The sequence below is a fragment of the Pimephales promelas genome, chromosome 7 (genome assembly GCF_988280905.1).
Source record: "Pimephales promelas chromosome 7, fPimPro1.hap1.1, whole genome shotgun sequence".
Classification (NCBI taxonomy): Eukaryota; Metazoa; Chordata; class Actinopteri; order Cypriniformes; family Leuciscidae; genus Pimephales; species Pimephales promelas.
In genome coordinates, this window is record NC_142775.1 from 38498291 (window position 1) to 38520317 (window position 22027).

Sequence of the window (22027 nt, forward strand, 5' to 3'; positions counted from 1 at the left end):
AAAAGGATTATTTCCTTCAGAAAGGCCGTTGGTTAGCTAAACTTTTTTAACCCTGCCTCTTAAAAGAATCGGAATCAAGAATCGGGAACTGGAATCGAAACAAGGAATCGGAATCGGAATCAGAATCGTTCAAATTCAAACGATACCCAGCCCTAGTTACGAGCCTAACAACGCCCTTCAGCCGTTACTTATCAACGATACAGCACAGCCTCTCGTACCTTATTGCTTACATATATGATCGTCTCTAGATATGACTCTTGAAGTGCGATATCACACAGAAGAGTAACTCTTTATTATTTGTGTAGCTGTGTGACAGCTAACTGTATGAGAGCAGCTCTATCCTAACCGACGTCCTCAATGGTGAAGGCCCAGGGGAAGAGGACGAGTGTAGTGAGCTGGAAAAACAGTCGATAAGGCGTCTCAGATGTGCCATCAGGTACAGACAGAGGACACGGAGACCAGAGCATGCACAGACTGAAGCTATGTTTCCATCCTCCTGTTTAAATGCAAATGTGTATATGCATGAAAAATGTTGGACGGGAATGCCAAGATGTGCATAAAAAAAACGTATGCACTGACTCAAGTGTGGTGTGTATTATTATTTTTTTCTTCAAAAAGAAGACTGCGGGACCAATTTCATGGCACAGCATGTCAAATGCTGGTTTAGTCGTTTTGAAATGCCTGAGGCAAAGTCTGCCATCAGAACGGGTGTTTATAATGAATGACCCCCCAGAACTGTCACCATTGCGTTCCCAAGATAACATGATGGTGTTTATTGTGTTTCTTGTGCGCTCTGTGATGTCATTTATGATTTATGGAAAAGAGGAATTTTCCTACAGATATTTTGCAGTAACTTCCCAATTTTTGTTCCCTCGAACACATGGGATGGGAATGCTGCTTTATTAGTTAATGTTTTATATGATATTTTACACTGTAAAACATAATCCTGTAACTGTCAGCTGTGGTCGCCAGCATCATACCGTAAAAATATGATGTGTTACTGTTTTTAAAATTAACAACTAAATACCGTTTTGTCTGCTACAGATATATGCTGTTAAATTACAGTTATATACTGTAGCTGACAAAACGGTGTTTAGTTATTAATTTTAAAAACATATTTTTACGGTATGATGTTGGCGACCACAGCTGCCCGTAGTTTACTGTTTTTTTTTTACAGGATTATTTTTTACACATTAAATTTGCAACTTTGAAACTCATGGACATCTTGGATGACATAAATTATCAGCTTTATCAATATAACTTTTGAGCCATAGTTATTTATAATTTGACCATAAATGGGATTTATCACCTGTAATAGGCTACTATAGATAATATTAATCAGTCTAATTTGACAAGGATTACTTTTTTGTCACTGAAAATGAACATTCAGCGGGGGAAAGTTTTATCCAAAGCAACTTACAGATGAACAATGGAATTGCTAAAACATGTTTTTGGTTGAACAATTTGCATTGCTGCATCTTGTGGCACAAAAATTCTTTCAAAAGTGTCTTTATGATTCTGGTGGTGGTCATCCATATTTTTTTAAGCTTTTTGAAGTCTCTCCAAATTCATAAAGTGCTGGTCATGGACATGCCCACATGTTGAATAGGTCAAATCTCATTCAAAAAAAATAAAATAAAAAATACTTTTGGACTTTTGTGTAAATGCCCCTATTATGCTATTTTAAAGGCTCATAAATTTGTTTTGCATTCCTACTAGAATAGGTTTACATGCATATAAGCTCAAAAAATGCTTTCATTTTCACATCTCAAAAGTGAAATGTTTCAATCAAGGATTTGGTCTCTCTAAACCCCTCCTTTCCTAAATCCTATTCTGCTCTGATTGGTCAGAAGGCCCAGTCTGTTGTACTCCACTTTTTTTGGAAATAGGCTCGTTTTAAAACTCCCCCAGAGTTAAACAGTTGAGTTTCACCATTTTTGATTCAATTCAGCCGATTTTTTGATATTTAGAAGAATATCAGTAACCAGACAGTTTCTGGTCTCATTGACTTCAATATATTTTTTTCCTACTATGTAAGTCAATGAGACCAGAAACTGTCTGGTTACTGATATTCTTCTAAATATCAAAAAATCGGCTGAATTGAATCAAAAACGGTGAAACTCAACTGTTTAACTCTGGGGGAGTTGTAAAATGAGCCTATTTCCAAAAAAAAAAGTGGAGTATCCCTTTAAATTTCATGTCGGAAACCACACACCCATTACCATGACTTTCAGCTATATCTTTCTCAGCTCTTAATACACAGGGATAATGACAGAAACGATGGCGTCGGTTTTATCATATCAGTTCGACAACACAAACCAAAATCTTTTTTTGAGTCTCAGATACAGCTACGGCTCGAGTAGATGTTCACGGACCATAGGCTGGCATTACGCAAATTTGTTACATCGATTCTTCTGGGACACAATAAACCCATTTATTATGCACTTCCAAACTTTGCAGACCTTTTACATTCACAAACAGCTCTATTACACACCACATGAAAGATAATATCCGACAAATCATAATTGGGGCAGTTTCAATCACATTACCCCGCTGCATTCACACACTAAAGCTGCACTTTAAACACACACTAATGCACATGACTTTAGTGTAGATTAGAGGTGACTTTCAGCATGGGTCAGGATGTAAGGAGATCTCTTCATTCAGCTTGTGTTTGGTCCATCTGTCTCTGCTCTGAATGCCCAGACACACAGTGATCTCAGCCAGACACGCCAGGTACCAGCTACTGCCCCCCGCTTTAAAAAAATAAAGCATTATCCCCTGATATACAGACAAGGCTTAAGGCCAGACTTAAATGCAAGTTTGAGCTGTTTTAACTGAAAGCATTTTGCACTGATACATCTTAAAATATGTCAGTGCCGTTGTTTTGTCTCAAGATGCACATCAGCAGGGTGTTCCCCCCAAGAACAGTTTATAAAAGTTACGTAGAAGTCCTAATTATTTGTTAGAGGAGTTGTTCACTTTAAAAAAAAACTTTTGCTGATAATTAACTCACCCCGATGTCATCCAAGATGTCCATGTCTTTCTTTCTTCAGTCGAAAAGAAATGAAGGTTTTTGATGAAAACATTCCAGGATTTTTCTCCATATAATGGACTTCAATGGGGTCCAAACGGTTCAAGGTCCAAATGAGAGTTTCAGTGCAGGTTCGAAGGGCTTTAAACGACACCAGACGATGAATAAGGGTCAATTCATGAATATATATATATATATATATATATAGATTTTTATAATTCATGAATATATATATATATATATATATATATATATATTTAAATGAAACATCTGTCCAATCTAATTTATTTTATTTTTTTTATATATATTTATGAATTTCAATTGTAGTAAAATTCCATCAAACTGACTCCTATCATTATGGATTAAGAATTTTGTGTTTACACATACACTCTAAAAAGTGCTGGGTTGTTTTCAAGTTCAAGTTCAAGTTCATTTTATTTGTATAGCACATTTTATAGCAGCCAATGACTGACCAAAGTGCTTTACAGAACCAAAAAAGATTAAAAGACATTAACACCATGCAGCAGCACATCATAGAACAGTACAGCAAAGATAAACCCAACTGTTTTAACCCAACTTTGGGTCAAATATGGCCAAACCCAGCCATTGGGTTAAATTTTGTAATTACATTTTTAACCCAACGTTTGGGTTTGTCCATATTTGACACAAAGTTGGGTTAAAACAACCCAGCACTTTTAGAGTGTATGTTTACATTTATGAATGCAAAGCCCATAAACTAAATCTTCAGTTCCCTTTCTCCATTAAGATTTATACAAAATATTCTAAAGTCTTCTTGTCTGTGTCCTAACCTTCCTCTTGACCTCTTTCCCTTAACTTTACCTGCATCAAGACACTAGATCTTTGTCTATCACTTCTCTGTCTCAATGTCTGCGGTGTGTTTTACCGGTGTCCCAGTCGAGACGTGAGAGAACAGAGACTAATTACACACACACTTAACTGTGTGAAGCACCATCAAGTCAATGCCTCTAAACATACAAGAGTGTGTTTAGAATATAACTATCTTAAATTGTTGCTTATGAATACAGTCTGTACATGTAAAAAAACAGCACGTAAGTAAGTAAGTAAGTAACAGTATTAGATTTATAACAGTATTAAAGTACTTTCAGTATTAGATTAAAGGGATAGTTCACCCAAAAATGAAAATGATGTCATTAATGACTCACCCTCATGTCGTCCCAAGACGTCCGTTCATCTTCAGAACACAGTTTAAGATGTTTTAGATTTAGTCCGAGAGCTTTCTGTCCCTCCATTGAATGTGTGTGTACGGTATACTGTCCTTGTCCAGAAAGGAAATAAAGACATCAAAGTAGTCATGTGACATCAGTGGGTTAGTTACAATGTTTTGAAGCATCGAAAATACATTTTGGTCCAAAAATAACAAAAACTGCGACTTTATTCAGCATTATATTGTCTACCGGTTCTGTTGTGGATCCGTGTTCAGTGACGCTGCTGACGTAAGACGCGGCTGAGCTATCTGCGTGTATGTCTACGCCGTTAAATGTCCGAGCGAAACGAAGCAAAATGTAGATCTACATCTAAGGAGCGATATTTTTTTATTTTTTATTCATAAATGGTATTAACCCCAGTGATGGATAGGTTTAGGGACAGGGTTGGGGAAGGTCTTATATTTATATATACAGTAGGGCTGGGTATTGACACAAATTTCACAATTCGATTCGATTTCGATTCACAAGCTTGCAATTCGATTCCGATTCGATTCAATATTTATTTTGGATATCAGTTACAATAAATGGCAAATTTTCTCAAAGAAAATTAAATCTCTTAACTAATGCTGTAAACTATGGGAGTCTAGTTGTAGCCTATAGGCTTCATTAGCCTAATATGAAGTAATAATGAACTGTTTTGTAGCTATACAAACACTTAAATTACACTTTTATTTATTTTTATAATAAGATTATATGAAATATGAACATTTAAATAGTGGCTGTCAAAAACTTGCCAGATTTATTCAAATATGCATTAAGAACATTAAGATTATAATGCATATGTACGTTGTAATATGGTGTATATATTTAGCAAAATGCTCCTCTCTAGAGTTATATTTCTAGCTGACTAACGAGTTTATGTGGGTTTTCTGAGGTAAATATGACGATACATGACATTGATTACAAGCTGTTTAACTGACGTCTTTCCACGGTTGAAACGCTGATTGAGCAAATCAATGTGACATGAATCATGATACGGATTTCGATAAGTTGTACTCTATCTTTTAACACACTTTCAGATGCTCATTCATGTTTATTTGGCGCTGTGACTGGTATTATTAAGCCGGAAGAGAGATCAGCGCTGCTGCTTCTCTAGAGCGATCTCACGCCACAGCGCCAAAACACTATTTATGTTTTTGAATTTCTAAAGAAAATGGACGTAATTTGAAAATTGAGACTTTGTTTCATATCAATAGTAACAAAGGACAAAGATTATTGCAATTTTTTTATGCGCGCAGCCGCGATACAATGTCCCATTCATTCAAATGAAACAGGATGACTAATCGATTCTTGAGATTTAAAAATCGATATTGGTTCGTAAAAATGAGAATCGATTAATATCGAGAAATCGATATTTATTACCTAGCACTAATATACAGTAATGTAACGGCGTTCATTAACACGCTGAAAAGCGATTACGTGTGTTGATAGCACGCCAAAAATGGAAATACGAATTGGTGTGTCATAAATACACAATTTCATGAGATCAGTCTGATATTTCTGAAAATCTGGTGCATAATTAGCCATATAAAATACTTATTTGAGAGTTCAAACGGTTGTTTGAACAGGAATGACCCGATTTAGTAAAGTTGTAGATGTACGAGTTGTAGAGCAGCAACACGAGCCCTTGACTGACCTGTAACGCTGCCCGGACATGTCAAACACACAAACTGCGAGTGGATACACGATCTGCGTCATTGTTCCATAATAAATGAGAGAGAGAGAGTCATCACAGTGTCATTAGTGATGCTGTGAAACTCAACTGGCATGATTTTAACATTATAAATTATTCATTGGTAAGGATGTCATTTGTAAATGAGCATTTCAAGCAGAAAAGACTTGACTGAATGCATCAAATGCTTTACAAAGACGGTGTGAATATGTATTTTGTTTTTGTTTTTTACATATTTTAATCTTTCTTTAGTGTGTAATGTTATGTAATGGACTTCAATCCAATGTTATTCTCAATATCAATGTCAGTGTTTCTCCCTGAAACGCCTCCATTGTAGTCCGGGAACAAACACATCACAATAGTCCTCATTTAAATAATTAATATGCAGAATAAAGGGGCGGGGCCTGGCTGAGTCAGAGTAGTGTTGGTTATGGTGAGAGGCGGGACATTTCCCAAACACGCACAAAGCGCTTGACCAATCACAACACACTGATCCAGCCGACCAATCAGAGCACAGTGTGCTTTTCAGAAGGAGGGGCTTCATAGAGACAGGAACTAAACGGAGCGTTACTGACAGACTGGCAAGAGAGGAGCCGCAATAATGTCAGATATGGAAAAAATAATGTGTTTTTTGAACATTTAAGTGTTCTAGTAGAGCCCAAAACCAGAATCAGAAGACTTAAAAGGGTATAATATAGTATATTAGTGCACTTTTAAAACTGACCTCATATTTTAAACTAGTTAGAGACTAATAGCATGGAAATGTCTATATGGATGAGTGCTCTGGACGGCTACTGAAGTTATATTTAGTCAGACAGCCAGCATGCTTCTAATGAAGCTCAACAGACATCTTTGATCCGTCTGCAAACGGCACATCGGTTTTCCTCCCTGAAGAAGATGGTTGTGTTTGTGAACACAGATGAGCTCAGATGCTGACGGGGGGGGGGATCAAGTTTGAATTAATTACTGTCCAAGTTACAAGTAAGCGATCTGGCATATTTACTGAGAAAGTAGCCAGAAAAGAATGAAACAAATCTTTAAATAAAGTGCTATACTTGAGTTTACTAGGTAGGGGTGTAACGATGGATACATACGGATCAACATGTACTTGTTACATATAATCCTATTTTTTATTTTGAAACTCTCATATTATATGCCCGCAATTTCCTAAAGAAAGATCTCTTGAATGAGACTTGTTCGACTATTTTAAAAAGTGCATACATTTTGAGGAAGAAGATTGTTTTGGTTGTGGCTCTGCGTGACTGTGTGGATGAATATGTCTCATAATTAAAAGTGAGAGAGAGATTGAGACACTGCTCATAAAACATTCACTATAGGCTCAACCAGTTTAGCTTCATCCATTAATAGACACGCTACTTCCTTGAAAATTAAAAACTAAAGTGTGATTTTGTTGTTGTGGATGTTCTAATTAGGCCTTTTTCAGAGAGTTACATTAACTGTTGTGTTTTGGTTGCAATTGTGACTTAGTAAAATAGTCACAAAATATACAGTAATTATATCGATATATTGAGTGCACGACCCTAAATTTAATCAAATCATAATAGCATTGAAGCATGCTTTTAGTTATGACAGCTATTGTATTGCTGGGTAAAATAATCAATGTTAAATGATGAAACATTCGATTTTCAATAGATGATAAACTCTATTGAATCTACTGGATAGTTAATGAATAAAAAGCACGTTTTTGCACAAAAATAGCATTTTTTTGTGAAATCGCTCCTCTCGTTTTCCTCTGGAGCCACTCATATTTCCATCTTGGGTTTCCATATTTAGCAGAACAAGTGTTTAACATAAGCAGGATTTAAGCCGTCATTTTAAGGGGATCACGTACAGTTTCAGACCTTACGCATACAGAACATCAGAGTTCTTCTGAACTGCATTTACTTTTCTTAAATATACATTATACATTCATAAATTCATCCCGCAGGCCTATTTATAAGTAAACTGCATAAAAGCTGTGTGTGATTTAAGGTTTTCACTGTAAATGTTTTGTCTAATGACCTAAAATATGTGCTTCTGACTGAATCAGTCCTTTTTTCATGTAAGTCAGATCATGTAATAAAAGGAAAGATAAACCAAATTTGAAGTTAATAAACAATGATTTTATTTGAATAACCTTACAGTTAACGCATTAAAAAAATCATGGAAATATTTATGCCTAATTTTTCATTTTCTAGAATGTCTTTTTTTTTATTTTCATGCAATCTCTCAAATGATTTATGAATGGTTGGACAACATAGACAGCATCTCGCAAATCGGATTTTGTGTTAGTGTAAAAACAGGCACAATGCTTAACTTTAATACGCTGCACATTTCATTTGACATCCTGGCTATTTCCAGTCAGGACATGTTTGTAAATTGCCTGAAATGATTTTGTGATTGTATCTTGTCATTGACAGGACATGATGTTCTCTGTGTTTCCGAGCACTTCTCCTCTGCATGCTCATTAGATTATAGTGAACGTGTGGATTCAATTACATTTGAGGAGAGTTGCTGCAGAATATTCCACGTCTCATTCGATCCAATTTTCGTGCTGGTGTTGCGGATGTATTAACGGAGTAGTTCACTTTTTAAAAAAAAAACTTTTGCTGATAATTTACTCACCCCCATGTCATCCAAGATGTCTATATCTTTCTTTCTTCAGTCGAAAAGAAAGTAAGTTTTTTGATGAAAACATTCCAGGATTTTTCTCCATATAATGGACTTCAATGGGAACCAAACGGTTCAAGGTCTAAAAAGAGAGTTTCAGTGCAAACTGCAAACTGTTCAAAGGGCTTTAAATGATTCTAGACGATGAATAAGGGTCTTATCAAGCGAAACGATCACTCATTTAAAAAATAAATAACAAACTTTAAGTTTTATAAGCACAAAGTCAATTATATGGCGAAAAATCCTGGAATGTTTTCATCAAAAACCTTAATTTCTTTTTCGACTGAAGAAAGAAAGACATGGACATCTTGGATGACATGGGGGTGAGTAAATTATCAGCAAAGTGCCGGAGACATCGATGCACTGCTCAGGATGCTGGAAATGCTTAGTCCAGCATGTTGAGGAAGCCTCCCTAGACTTGTGTCCTACAGTAAATGAGCTTCAGCGCTGATATATTTGGCTCCTGCTGAGTGTGACTGTGACCGTGAGGAGAGAAACAATAGTGCTGTTCTGGACCAGATCTCAGTCCAGACATTTCTGCTGATAACACTGTTACACTTATATTTATATGTCAAACTTTCAGGAATTGCAGCCAAAATATAATGCAGCACGTGCAACATTGACATCAATAAGAGACGTTTTATAATAGAATGATTTCATAAGGATCATGGGACACTAAGAATAAATTACATTTCGAAAATATATTCAAAAAGCAATAGGTTCTTTAAAATGTTAATTATATTTCACAATATTACCGTTTCTACTGTATTTTTAATCAAATAAAGACTGTCAAAAGCATTAAAATACTGCATTAAAATCATTAAAACAACTAATTAATTAATTAAAAAAACTATAAAATGAATAAATACTTAACTAAATAAAAATATCAATTGTCTAGAAACTGCTATTTGTGTGTAAAATTATTATTATATATAATTTTTATTATATATAAATATTTTAATATTTTTATAAATATTTTAATATTTTTTTTCTTAGATATACATGCATGTGTGTGTGTATATATAAAGAGTTCAGATGCAAAAGCCTCTAAGTGCCATTTGACATTTTCTTCTAAAATGATCATTTTTATCAAGCTTGTATATTTAAGTTCAGTAATTTCACTTAAATGGCAATGAAGATTACCTATTAATTGTCATTTAAGTGAAATTACTGAACTTAAATATACAAAGCTTGATAAAAATAATCATTCTAGAAGAAAATTTCAAATGGCATTTAGAGGCTTTTGCATCTGAACTCTTCATATATATATATATATATATATATATTTATGGTAACACTTTACAATAAGGTTCATTAGTTAACTACATTAATTAACATGAACTAATAATGATCGTCACTAATAAAGCATTTAGTAATCTTCGTTAATGTTAATTTCAACTCTATTAAAATCTTGTGAACATTAGTTAATGCACTGTGAACTAACATGAACAAACAATGAACAGATTTGTATTAACTAACATTAACAAAGATTAACCAAAACAGTAACACGTGTATTGTTCACGGTTAGATCATGTTAGTTAATACATTAGGTAATGAACCTTATTGTAAAGTGTTACCATATATACAGTATATATATATATATATATATATATATATATATATATATATATATATATATATACAAAATAATTATACACAGTGCACCCACATTCCACATATATTATGTAATATTTTTTTACTTTTATTTTGGAGGCGATTAATCATTTGACAGCCCTAATATACGTATATACATAAATTATAGTCAATAGTTTAAAATTGTACTGTCTTTTCCACTGTAACATTAGCAAAGCATTATTGCGAAATGTTAGCTTTATAATCAGTAGAAATGATAGTTGCAGGACGAAACCCAACAGGAGGGCTGAATGCTCTTCTTGAGCTCGGACCGAGCACGACTCGCTCATTTGCACTATACAGCAGGAGAAGGTGAGATCGGGGAGCTGAACCTGAAGGACTGAAGAGGCGATGGCAGCTTTCATCTGCTCTCTGATGCCAACACTACATTACTCAGAGGGAGACTATCCTGAGCTGGAGGGTGTGATCATGGATAAATGTGGTGAATCAGACCCAGAGGTCAGAGGTCACAGCCTGTGCCTCTCTCTCCACAGGCTTAGCCCTGTTCAGCTGCTGTTTTTCTGCAGGCCGTCGCACGTGGACACGCACAGCCAAACTGTCCACATGGACTTTTTTATTTTTTTTGTCCAATACATCCTCGTGTCCTTCTCATTCAGTCCCAAAGCCCCTTTAGTGATGAAAGGATACAACAACAACAAAAACGCTCCTGATGTGTCTGCCGCACTGAAGGATTATTACGATGTTTATGGTGTCCGTATGAAAGCTTGTGGCTGACATGATAGAATGCGTCTGATCTGTACAGATAGTATCTGGACGCTGATTGAGACGCGGGATCCGACGGGACAGAGTTTTGAAGAGTGCGGATGCGGAGGGGAGATACTGATATGAGCGCGGGCCGAATATATATTATCTAATAATGACAACACACAGTATTCTGTCACTGGAGATCTAAAGCGGTGTGTGTGTGTGTGTGGAAATGGGACCCTGCAAACGGAATACAAACATACATATTATCGTTAACTAAAACTACAACTAACACCACAAAAAACATGTTCATTACTTGAAATAAAATAAACACTACTGAAATAAAAGCAACATTTCTCCTTTTCATTTAGTTTAAGTACTAAAATAACTAAAATTAAAAACTATTTATATACTGTATATATATATATATATATATATAAACTAAAATAAACAAGAACACAACAGAATTACTAAAACTTCAAAGTTAAAATACAAATATTATAAAAAAATATTAATAATAATTTTATTTAAAAAATATTTACAAAAACATGTAATAGTTAGTTGCACTAAAATAACACTGGGGTGAACGACCCGTAATTCTCCCTCGGGCAGATTGAGAAACTTAATTGCAAAACATTTAATACAATATTAATATCAAAAGTTATATATTATTTAATGGACCTGTCCTGAGCTAACATGAAATAATACTGAATAGTTTTATTTTTTATCAACTAACATCAACAAAGATTAATAAATAATGTAACTAATGTATTGCTCATTGTTAGTTCATAGAAGTTAATTAATACATTACCTAATGAACGTTATTGTAAAGTGTTACCAAACTAATCCATGAATTTACATGCCTTTTACTTGATAAGGGTTTTTAAAAATAATTTTCAAGATTGTACACACAAATAGCAGTTTCTAGACAATTCATATTTTTATTTAGTTAAGTATTTATTAATTTTATAGTTTTTTTATTAATTAAAAAAATATTTTTTAAGTTGTTTTTTTTTTTTCATTTTAAACTTGATATAACTTTATGAATTGTAATCACTTTCAAATATATTTTCAGGTTTTCATTTGGCTGGACTGATGTATCGGTCTACTAACTAGTTAAAATTCCTGTTTAAGGTGTAAATCAAATTACAAGATCAAATTATTTTCTTTGCCTATACAGTACCGATCAAAAGTTTGGGGTCAGTAAGATTTACAGTATATACATGAAAAATATTTCTTTTATATATATATATATATATATATATAACAATTTTATTAACTATATGAAAAATATTTACATTTTTATTCCAGAACCCAGTTCTTCTGCTTTATATAGAAAGTTGTATTAATGAATGCACTGACAATAACATTGAATCATATTCCCCAAAAACTGATGCCTGATATATGGTAATAACATAAATGTTAAATATAGATTTAAAAAAAAAAATGTAATATTAACTTTTATATATTAATTTTAATATTAATTTTTACTCATAAAATTGTTTTTTCTGCGAATGAAAATAGTGCCCTAAAAAAGACTGGCATTCAAAAAGTAACCTCATGTAAAAAAAAAAAAGAAAAAAAGAAAAAAAGTATTTAGAAAAACTAAAAGGGAATATTTTCAGTGAATAAAAGCTTAAATTTGACTTCAGAAAACTTGAAATATAGTTAAATGTGCTTTTTCTCCGCTATAAACAATGTAAAACTATGGCTATTTCATGGAAAAGTTCTGCATTAAACTTTTTTTCTCAAAATATGTACTTTTGTTCCAAGAAAAAATACAGCATACAACTATGGAACAACATGAAGTGAATTGCCTCTTTTCCTTTGAAATGAAACCATTTTTAATGATAAGTACGGTACCTTGTTCTGGTGATTTACTGTAGTTCTCCGTTTCATCCACTTGATTTGTCAGTTTATAATAATCTTCAGCTTTCAGAACGAGCAACCGTAGCATGTGTGTTCATGAACAAGTGAGATGTGGTCCAGAATTGTGCTTTTGGAAATGAAACATCTTCATCTTCCTCTTGTAGGATCAGACTTCCAGTGTAACACTCACATCATCCCAGTGAAGAACCAGGAAGGAGTTGTGATGATGTTCATCCTGAACTTCGATTATGTTCTAGACGAGGAGAGCACGGACTCCATGGAGAGACTGGACATCACCCCGCCTGCCAAATCTGAAATCAGTGAGTACAAACACTTCTCATTAGTAGTATCATTTTTCTTTGCCAGATCGGTTCAGATTTAGCAGATATTTCTGCAAATATTTTTTCCTCCAGAAGCATTTTTACAAACCATTCAATGAAGACTTCCAAACCATGATGTGTGTGTGTGTGTGTCAAGTCACATAAATAAGAGTCTTATAATTAAGAATTCTCATTTCTCATTGCATTTATTTGATCAAAAATACAGTAATATTGTGAAATATTATTACAATCTAAAATAACTGTTTTCAAATGTAATTTATTCCAGCGATATTTTCCTCATCATTACTCCTGTCTTCAGTGTCACATGATCCTTCAGAAATCACTCTAATATGATGATTTGAAGATCAAATAAAGATACTTAAAGATAAATATAAAGACTGAATGTTGAAAACTACATAATATGGAAACAGTGATGCATGTTTTCTTTGGTGAACAGAAAGTTCAAAAGAACAACATTTATTAATATTCCTATTTTATCTCCCTGCTGTTGTGCGCTCTGAGAAAGGTTTTGTTTGCTAATGCAATGAATAGGCCTACAAATCCGAAACTTTTCCAATAGAGGGAATGCATTGACATCACTTTCCCGCCGTAACAACCCCCCTCAGCCTGACTGAGTGGCTAAAGATCTACTGTGTGACTGGATTTAATAGGGGAAACTGCGAAAATGCGACTAAAACGAACAATTTTATCAATTCAAACTAAATGTTGGACTCAATATTGTGTTCCTTACAACTTACTAAAGATCCAGTGATCCATGGATATTGACGTGCAGCCAGGAATCGTGTTGCTGACATTTATGTTTGCCTGATTTCGACACCGGGGAAATAAAAGCAATTTAGACCTAAACATAAAGCAAATTTGCCTGTGAACGCTTTATAGAAATACAATATAGGTAGGTCTAAATCCGGGTGATCACTTATGACAGTGTTATATATAGCCTATATATCATCATATCGTCCAGCCATTAAACTTTGTCGTTTTTTTTAAAAAAAAACATCCATAATGCAGAATATGCAATGATAGATTTTTAATTGATGAGTTGTTAATATATATATAACAATACAAAATATATGTGTATGGTTTTACAGCTAAATTCAGCATATTGACACAAAATGAAAACTGCAAATCCACCTTTCGCTGACTGGAGTCCAGTTGTTTCTGTGAATTGCAGCGATCCATTTGCTCCTCTTTCTATAGCAGTCTGTAAAAATATACCTCCGATTTTTTGTCAAATCTAGTTGTCGCAGTCAATCGCAAAGCTTTTTCACACTTTATATGTGTTGTGTTTGTTTTCCGCGGCATTCACGCTCAAAACATATACAGCCGCTTAGTCTTTTTGCCATTCACTATGATGCAGGCCGACGGTGACGTCACGCGCACACCCTCTATAAGCGTCACTAATTTACTATTTATGTATTCTGTGGCTAGCTATTTTTATTGTTTTTATTATTTATTTATTTTTTATTTAAATGGAATAATTGTAATGCATATGTATGGTGTGTGTGTGTGTATGTCCATATTTTTTGTTGTTTTTTTTTTTTATGCTTATATTTTATGATATGAGAAATGTGTTAACCTTTCTAATTTCTGTTTGGTGTTTGAATGCATCTGACTAATTTTTGTAATTTACAATAAAAAAAAATTTAAAAAAAATATTAAAAAACTAACCATCTTTGATGGACGCAATTAAAAATCATGCAGGAATCACTTTGCGAGTGACTTCCTAGTGACTCGTTCTCAAGCGCACCTCCGCTGTGCTAAACCAGCCAGTGTAATCAGTGGTTCAGACCAGTGCCTGAGCGCTTTCACCGGCCGAGCGCAGTGGGTGTTCCTCAACAGAGCGTGTTAATTAGACAGGAGGCTCTTGCTGAGACTCTCAGAAGCAGGTGGGATGTTGGCTTCGTCTCTTCTCGCATCACACGAGGGATGCTTTCGTAACTGGCTTCATATCAAGGATTTAACACGCTTATAAGCACGAAAGCGGCTTTAGTCAAAACAACATGGGCTTCTTTTTGTCATCAGGTGACAGGATTCTGTCGGGATTTGAATGACACGTAAAGTGACCAATCACAGTTTAGTTGTGTTTTTGAATGTTGATTAGGAGCTGGTCTGATCTGTAATAGACACAGAAAAACAGAAAATAGACTGAAAATAATTCTGATCATAATTACGATCCATCAAAAAAAAAAGACTTGAACATTTCACTGGCAGAAAAAAAGCATAATGTACCGTTCATGTATATCTAGTAGAGCCAGACCGATATATCGGCCGATATTAGGCATTTTCCAAAATATCGGTATCGGTATCGTCATAATGGCCGATAAATGAATATTTAAAAAATAAAATAAAAATGGACGAAACTCGCTTCAATCATCTCTCCTTGGCCTGTTATATTGAAAATGTATGTTTTACAATTTTCAGTATGACGTTATCTATTGCTAAATTATGGCTCATCATAGACTAGCTAACCACAAAGCTACAGTAGCTAATGCCACTATCATCAGTGGAAGACCGCTAACGTTAACATTAATGAGCTTGGAAACCACAATGAACTTTTTCTGCCTAAATAAAGTAACGATTACTGTATTTATAACTAGCATATCTCTAGTTACAGTCCCTGCATTGTAAAATCTAAGTTATACTTGCGAGGAGTGAACATTTAGACATAGAGAAAAAGTATCAAACGTATCTTGTGCAGAAAAGTTAGCTTTTCTTTTACACGTGTGTGAAATCCAACAATATTTAATAATAAAAAAACATATCGGCCGATATATCGGAATGTCGGATTTTAAAACCCAAAAATATTTTTATCGGTATCAGCCTTCAAAATCCTTTATCGGTCGGACTCTAATATCTAGTTTGCTGTCTACAGAGTGCCGGTTTTGTCAAAAACTACATCTGGATCGGATTCAAAAGGATGATTAAAACATTGAAACGACATTTCATTCAGTAACAATATGGTGCGTTCACACCGGACGCGAATAGCGCGTAAAATTACAATGACGCTTCACCACTTTATGTTATTTCGCGCGCCAAGAGTAAAACTGACGCGCGTAAAAACAAAAGTTTGAAGCAAAAGTTACGCACGTCAGAATCGAAACCTGTTGGCGGACATCTTTTTTATGTTGATCGAGCATTCATCGAGAGAGTCACCGCTCTGTATTTGCTCTGGAGAGCAGAATCATCGTCGCCGTATTTGTATTTATATATTTGTATTTATATATATATTTGTATTATGTCGGTGTGAACGCACCATTAGGCAGTTTTGATTTATATGCTGTTTAATGTTTAATGATCACATTATTTTACATTGGCATGTGTTTATACAGTATGATATTGCTTGTTTCTGTTGTTTTGATCAGGAGATTCTGTATTCCTTAAGAAGATGTGTTGTAGCGCCCCCTACCGTGTAACAGTGAAAACACAGAAATCCGTCAATTTCCGTCAACGACGGGGAAGCGTTGTCTCATAAACTTTGGAAATTTCCATCAATGGCAGGAAAAGAGTTAAAATTATTCTAATTTTAAACAAAAATTGTGTTTTTAAAAAGTATGCTTTAAAACCGTGTCTACGCGGGACGTGACAAAGCGACCATTGCAAATATATTTGCTCTTCATGTCTGGAGCAAGCGTGCCGCACAAGCCCACAAAAGTGAAGGCAAAACGTCTCGATCGCCCCCCCGGTGGCCGGTCCTAGTATAGGTCATAACCCCCGCCTCCCCATGTTATTCAACAGGACGTGAGACCACTAAACAATTAAAATACACTTCACATATCCTTTTTCCAAAGATAGTTTCTGTCATTTAGTGTAGTTTATGTAATTTCAAATGTTTGTTTTTAACATAAGTTTGTATTTAGTTAGTTATTTGATGCTTTAAACACGGTGCTGTGACGTCATGATTGACAGCTGTGATTGACAGGTTGTCTGTGAGAAGTAGTCACTGCTGAAGTTTTTTTCATAATGTTGACTATGTGGTTAGTAGTTGTTTTTACCTTATTTTAACGAGGTACTGAAATCAGCGGACATCATTGGAGACAAAGGCCACTTAAGAAATGTGCGGGGCTTGCAAAAGATTCAGCGAGAGTGAGGGCGCGGCCTTGATTTCGCGGCTTTACTTCCTGCTCACGACTGCGCATGTCTGGTCCCGAAAACGCAAAGTGCGCAGACTCAGCGCCATATCGGGACATTGGCGGCTTCAGTTCTCTCCGATGGAAAAGATCATATCAGAAATTGAATGGTAACGGTTTACAGTCGTGATTTGGTCTGTCGCATCATCCAGTGTAGACAGCATCACTGATTATAATGGGTTTTGAACTGGCTGATTTAAACCATGGTCTCCATGTTGGGCGATGGTGTCCGTGGAGATCGTGTGGTCGTTTAAACATCTCTAGAAATATTCACTTAGCAAACGAGCTGCTCTAGGTGGAGGATATTTATAGTGGAGAATGTTGCCAAGTGTTTGCAGAGTGTGTGTTTTTCTGCCTGTGGGTGTCACAAAAAGTCAACAAGGACTCACTGCTGAACCTTGGTTGTACTGTAGGTGTTATAATAAGCCCCAAACCTAATGTAGCACCTACTGTAAGTGTGTGACTGAGTCGGGGCTTACACACACCACAGATATGTGCATGTGTCTGAATGAGCATCAAGACACTTGAATGCTGTGAAAGCGTGCAGTGTTGTAAAAATGTGTAAATGTGGCCATGCAACATATGTTTGCAAATTGAAATTTACACGTTTTTTTTGCAGCATTACCTAATTTGCATAGTCAATTAGTGAATTGGACTTGATTTTTTTTTTATAATATCTTAATTTTACAATAACATTTGATACTATAGTTTACATGTTGCGACAAATTAAGCAGTCAAGCAGTTAGATTACTGTATCAATGTGTATTTACGGGACGTATATATCCAGAGCTGGGCTATAAAAAAAAAAAATCACACATGAGATTTGCTATATATTATATATTGAGTAATCAAACAGATATCTGGTCTAAACCACATTGCAAATGCAACCAAGATGCATTGCAAATCGGATTGCACTCAAAGTGGCAAATTAAGACACATTAGGCTATGTGCATTGAAAGCCAAGTGCGATAAAAGGGCCAATTGGAGGGAAGATGATCCATTCTCCATTACAACGAGTACAGTGCCTTCGCAAAATTCATTAATAATTCACTCGCAACTGCAAGTTTTCATGAAAAGGCATGAATTGACTACAATCATAATCAGTTATTAATATTTTATTGGTTCTCTCTTGTTTTGCAATTTCTTTGCATAACAGCCTGGCCAAAAATGATATCCGCACAATTTGGCATGTTTCACTTATGTATGTTCACATGCACGACAGTAATCGAATTGATGGCTCAATCGGACTGAAAAGCCTTCATGTAAACACCTTAATCGATCACCCCCATGTCATCCAAGATGTCCATGTCTTTCTTTCTTCAGTCGAAAAGAAATGAAGGTTTTTGATGAAAACATTTCAATGATTTTTCTCCATATAATGGACTTCAATGGGAACCAAACGGTTCAAGGTCCAAATGAGAGTTTCAGTGCAAACTGCAAACTGTGCAAAGGGCTTTAAACGACACCAGACGATGAATAAGGGTCTTATCAAGCGAAACGATCGCTCATTTAAAAAAAAAAAAGTTTAAGTTTTATAAGCACAAATGCTCACCTTACTCTGTTCTGTGATACGCGTTTGTGACTCTCCTGTTCGAACTCGTTCATCAAAATGAACAAATCTTTTTCTTTTGAGTCATGACTCTTATTCGTCGTCTGGTGTCGTTTAAAGCCTTTTGCAGTTTGCATTGAAACTCTCATTTGGACCTTGAACCGTTTGGTTCCCAATGAAGTCCATTATATGGAGAAAAATACTGGAATGTATCATCAAAAACCTTAATTTCTTTTCGACTGAAGAAAGAAAGACGTGGACATCTTAGACGACATGGGGGTGAGTAAATTATCAGCAAAGGTTTTTTTTAAAAGTGAACTACTCCTTTAAGTCAGCTGTTTATAACAAATAAAGAACCAGTGAAGGAGAATAGTTATGCGCAAACAGCAGCAAACTCTGTATATTTACATAGTGTGCGCATGTCAAAAAAATCCATTTCTGTGACGTATAAAGGCGCAGATCAACATGATCACATGTAAACACTATGTTCGGATTCATCAATCGTAATAAATTCAGTCTGACTGAAACAAAAGTTGTGCATGTAAATGTAACCACTGCATTAAAATAATTGACTCGAAGCAAAACTAGGCAGCTATAACTCTTTAACAATTTTTAAACAAAGGAGATGTCAATTTTCTGGAACGGCATACACAAATATAAAATTTCTCCATCCAGACTTTACAAATATGGGTAAAATTCCTGAGACACATTCACATTCACACTGAAGAATCTAATTATACTTCTCAGAGGAACAAATGTAATCTCTAGATTCCAGTGTATTGTGAAACAGAAGCTTTAACGTGTGAATGAGAATGTCACATGCTTAGACTGCCGAACTCTATCACTCCTCCTCCAACGCCGGCAAACTCAATGTCATTTACATCCTGATCCATTAGAAACATGCTCATCTCAACTCCATTGCCACACAGTGTGTGTGTGTGTTTTATTGTGTTTCTTTTAAAATGCAATTATAGCACAGATGTCATGAAAAATTCATGTTAAGTGCGTTTTGTTTTACGATCTAGCCCAGAGCGTCACAAACCCGTGGGCCGGCCTTGAGGGCGAGCAAATAATGACAGAATTTTCAGCTTTGGGTAAACAAGTCATTGAAATAGTTCAACTTTAACTTTACTTCTATATTTTTCTGACAGCCGAGTGGTGAAGAATTGTCCGAGCAGCGTTCCCGACTGTGTTTTAGATGGCCGATGCTGATACTGTAGTACAGAGAGAAAGAGAGAGAGAGAGAGAAAGAGAAAGAGAGAGAGAGAGAGAGAGAGAGAGAGAGAGAGAGAATTTTGAATTTTAATATACCTTTATTATAACAATTTAAGTCTTGGATTATTTACACTTCATCCAAATATTTTTTATTTTTTATTTTTTTTAAACACAGATATGTTTAAAAAGTCAACACCAATTCATTTCGTTCACATAAAGTACACAATACCTCATTAACACACCAGATTTCTACAAACTTTGTTAAATAGTCCACCAACGTGTACGCAAACTCTACTTTTAGTCTAGCTGCCACAAGCCCCAAAAACATACAGTAGGAAACACACTTATTGCATCCTGCCCTAGAAGTTTGGTTTTTCTTGTCTTCCATATTACTAATTTTGCAGTGCCTGATAAAAAATGTATTAAGACCAAAGTCCTTAATACCTAGGACCATAAACAAACAATTTAAAAGAAAAAAAACTCATCTAAAGATGAAAACCAATTGCTTGATGTGCTCGTCTAAAGAGAGAAAGAGAGAGAGAGAGATAGAGAGAGAGAGAGAGAGAGAGAGAGATAGATTTTGTGCGGAGAACATGATTGAGTGTTAATGTCTGAGAGTCACAGGAAGAAAGGGGAAGTGGCCATGATGGTTTAATATCTCATTATACTTAATTATCCTCTCACCCCATCAGACTTTCTCCCAGTCAGCAAAATCAAAAAAAAAAAAAAAAAAAAAAAAAAAGTCCTTCTTCCATTTTAACCTCCAAACCGCTGTTTTTTTAAACTATAAACCACACGTAGTTTAAATAATAGTTGATTTTTCCATACCGGGAGCGTTGTAGGGGGCTTCGGCCTGTATCATGTGTAGTTGTGAGCGTGGACGGCAGTGACAGCACGTGAAGGGCTCGCTGAGTGAAGAAGTCCTCATATTCCCAGTTGCTGGATCACTTTCAACCTCGCCATTGTCATTGAGCTTCAGAAACGGCCCTCCTGAGGAGTGTTTACAGTCATGCACAACGGAGCGTCCTCTTCATCTTCATCTTCATCAGCCAGCAGGTTAATGTGAGCACAACCCCGCCGGGCTGAAGGAGGCTCGATGACAGTCACGAGAAGCTGTGCACAGGGACTACACTTCAGCGAGCGAGTTGCTCTGGTCACTCTGTTGGCACAGAGATCTTCCCTGTACACCTGCGTACTGTAATGCATGACAACGTAATGTCTTAATAATAAGCTTTTTGAGGTCTTTAAGATAATTTCTGCAGGTGTTTCGGTCAAAAAAACTTTTGCTGATAATTTACTCACAATAAGATGTGCATGTCTTTCTTTCTTCAGTCGAAAAGAAATTAAGGTTTTTGATGAAAACATTCCAGGATTTTTCTCCATATAATGGACTTCAATGGGGTCCAAATGGTTCAAGGTCCAAGTTAGAGTTTCAGTGCAAACTGCAAACTGTTCAAAGGGCTTTAAATGATTTCAGACGATGAATAAGGGTCTTATCAAGCCAAACGATCGCTCATTTCAAAAATAAATAACAAAGTTTAAGTTTTATAAGCACAAATGCTCGCCTTGCTCTGTTCTGTGATGCGCGTTCGTGACTCTTCTGTTTGAACTTGTTTATCAAAATTAACGCATCTTTTTTCGTGTCATTTTGTTCATTCAACGAATGAAACGAACGAATTGACTCAGAAAAAGATTTGTTCATTTTGATGAACGAGTTCGAACAGGAGAGTCACGAACGTGCATCACAGAACAGAGCAAGGCGAGCATTTGTGCTTATAAAACTTAAACTATTAAGTTATTATTAAGTTACTATTGTTATTTTTTTTTAAATGAGTGATCGTTTCGCTTGATAAGACCCTTATTTATCGTCTGGAATCGTTTAAAGCCCTTTGAACAGTTTGCAGTTTGCACTGAAACTGTCTTTTGGACCTTGAACCGTTTGGTTCCCATTGAAGTCCATTACATG

General features: G+C 35.4%; 1 protein-coding gene across 1 annotated transcript in view; it reads left to right on the forward strand.

Moving 5' to 3' along the window:
- Window positions 1-22027, forward strand: part of kcnh7b (potassium channel, voltage gated eag related subfamily H, member 7b) — a 117207-nt gene that overhangs the window by 26060 nt on the left and 69120 nt on the right. Inside the window, exon 3 of the mRNA XM_089133442.1 lies at window positions 12994-13149. Coding sequence (XP_088989568.1) covers window positions 12994-13149 — 156 coding nt within the window. The remainder of the gene's footprint in view (window positions 1-12993; window positions 13150-22027) is intronic.